Below are 964 nucleotides of genomic sequence, written 5' to 3'. Positions count from 1 at the left end.
TCCGCCGACGGGAGGCCGTGCCGACGGATGACAGCGCAGACAGGAAGCGTCTGATTGGGTTACGCTGAACAAACACGGGCAGCTACCTGACGCTGGACACGGCTCACATCTGTTCCCCACATCAGCCCCGCCAGGGACCCGGGGCCTGTTTCTGACACCGAGCTCCAGGTTCTCTGTTCTCTGTCTCTCGTCTTGTCGTTCGAACCTTAACTCCCCTTTTTGTCTGTTTACTCGCCCCAACTGTGGCCCCGCATCACTAATCTCCGAGTAAACATAGTCAACACCCAACAGCCATTTGTGCAACTTGCTATCAAATCCAAAACATCATTCTACTGCTAGAATTTCTTTTTTTCCAGTGTGTCTTCCTAATGTCATTCAGATAATCTCATTTTATTTAAATCTAAAGAAAAGTAAGACATGTCTATTGAAGAGGAAGTGATTCTCTGGACGTACCTTGTGCCCCTGTGGCCCCTCAGGTCCCTATAAATGAAAAGAGAGTTGGTGAGTGGATGGGAAACGGAACATGAAACAGTCCATGTCAGATTAAATAATATGATTTCCACGGCCAAAATGGTCCCAGCAGAGAGACTGCCAAGGCTCCTGGTGGATTTCTAACAGTGAGCACACACCCTGGAGGCAGAACTGAATCACAATCAGTCCCTTGTTGGATTCTTCCACAAAGACTGAAACTCACTATGTGCCTCCTTTTCTTATTGAGCTTCGCCATAAAAATGAATATCTAAGTAAGCCATCAGTGAAACCATGAATAACAAAATCTTTTATTAACTTTTATATTGATTTCTTTCTTAATTCCTTCTAGCAACTGGAAAAACATGTTTGGCTGTTCCGCATTGGCCAATAGTTGGAAAGCTTTACAAAGGGGGATGACAAGGCACCACATCTCCAACTGAGATAGGCTGTATACCACAGTGGAAGTGGTAGCCATGTTGGACCATCAACCCCC

At 45.9% G+C, this 964-nt stretch overlaps 1 protein-coding gene across 1 annotated transcript in view; it reads right to left on the bottom strand.

Annotated features, from left to right (window-relative positions):
• Positions 1-964, bottom strand: part of col25a1 (collagen type XXV alpha 1 chain) — a 75,519-nt gene that overhangs the window by 43,990 nt on the left and 30,565 nt on the right. The window contains exon 8 of the mRNA XM_032510946.1: positions 454-480. Coding sequence (XP_032366837.1) covers positions 454-480 — 27 coding nt within the window. The remainder of the gene's footprint in view (positions 1-453; positions 481-964) is intronic.

Source organism: Etheostoma spectabile, unplaced genomic scaffold (genome assembly GCF_008692095.1).
Source record: "Etheostoma spectabile isolate EspeVRDwgs_2016 unplaced genomic scaffold, UIUC_Espe_1.0 scaffold302, whole genome shotgun sequence".
Classification (NCBI taxonomy): domain Eukaryota; kingdom Metazoa; phylum Chordata; class Actinopteri; order Perciformes; family Percidae; genus Etheostoma; species Etheostoma spectabile.
Note: the sequence above shows the minus strand (reverse complement) of the source record. Positions and strands in the feature narration are given on the sequence as shown.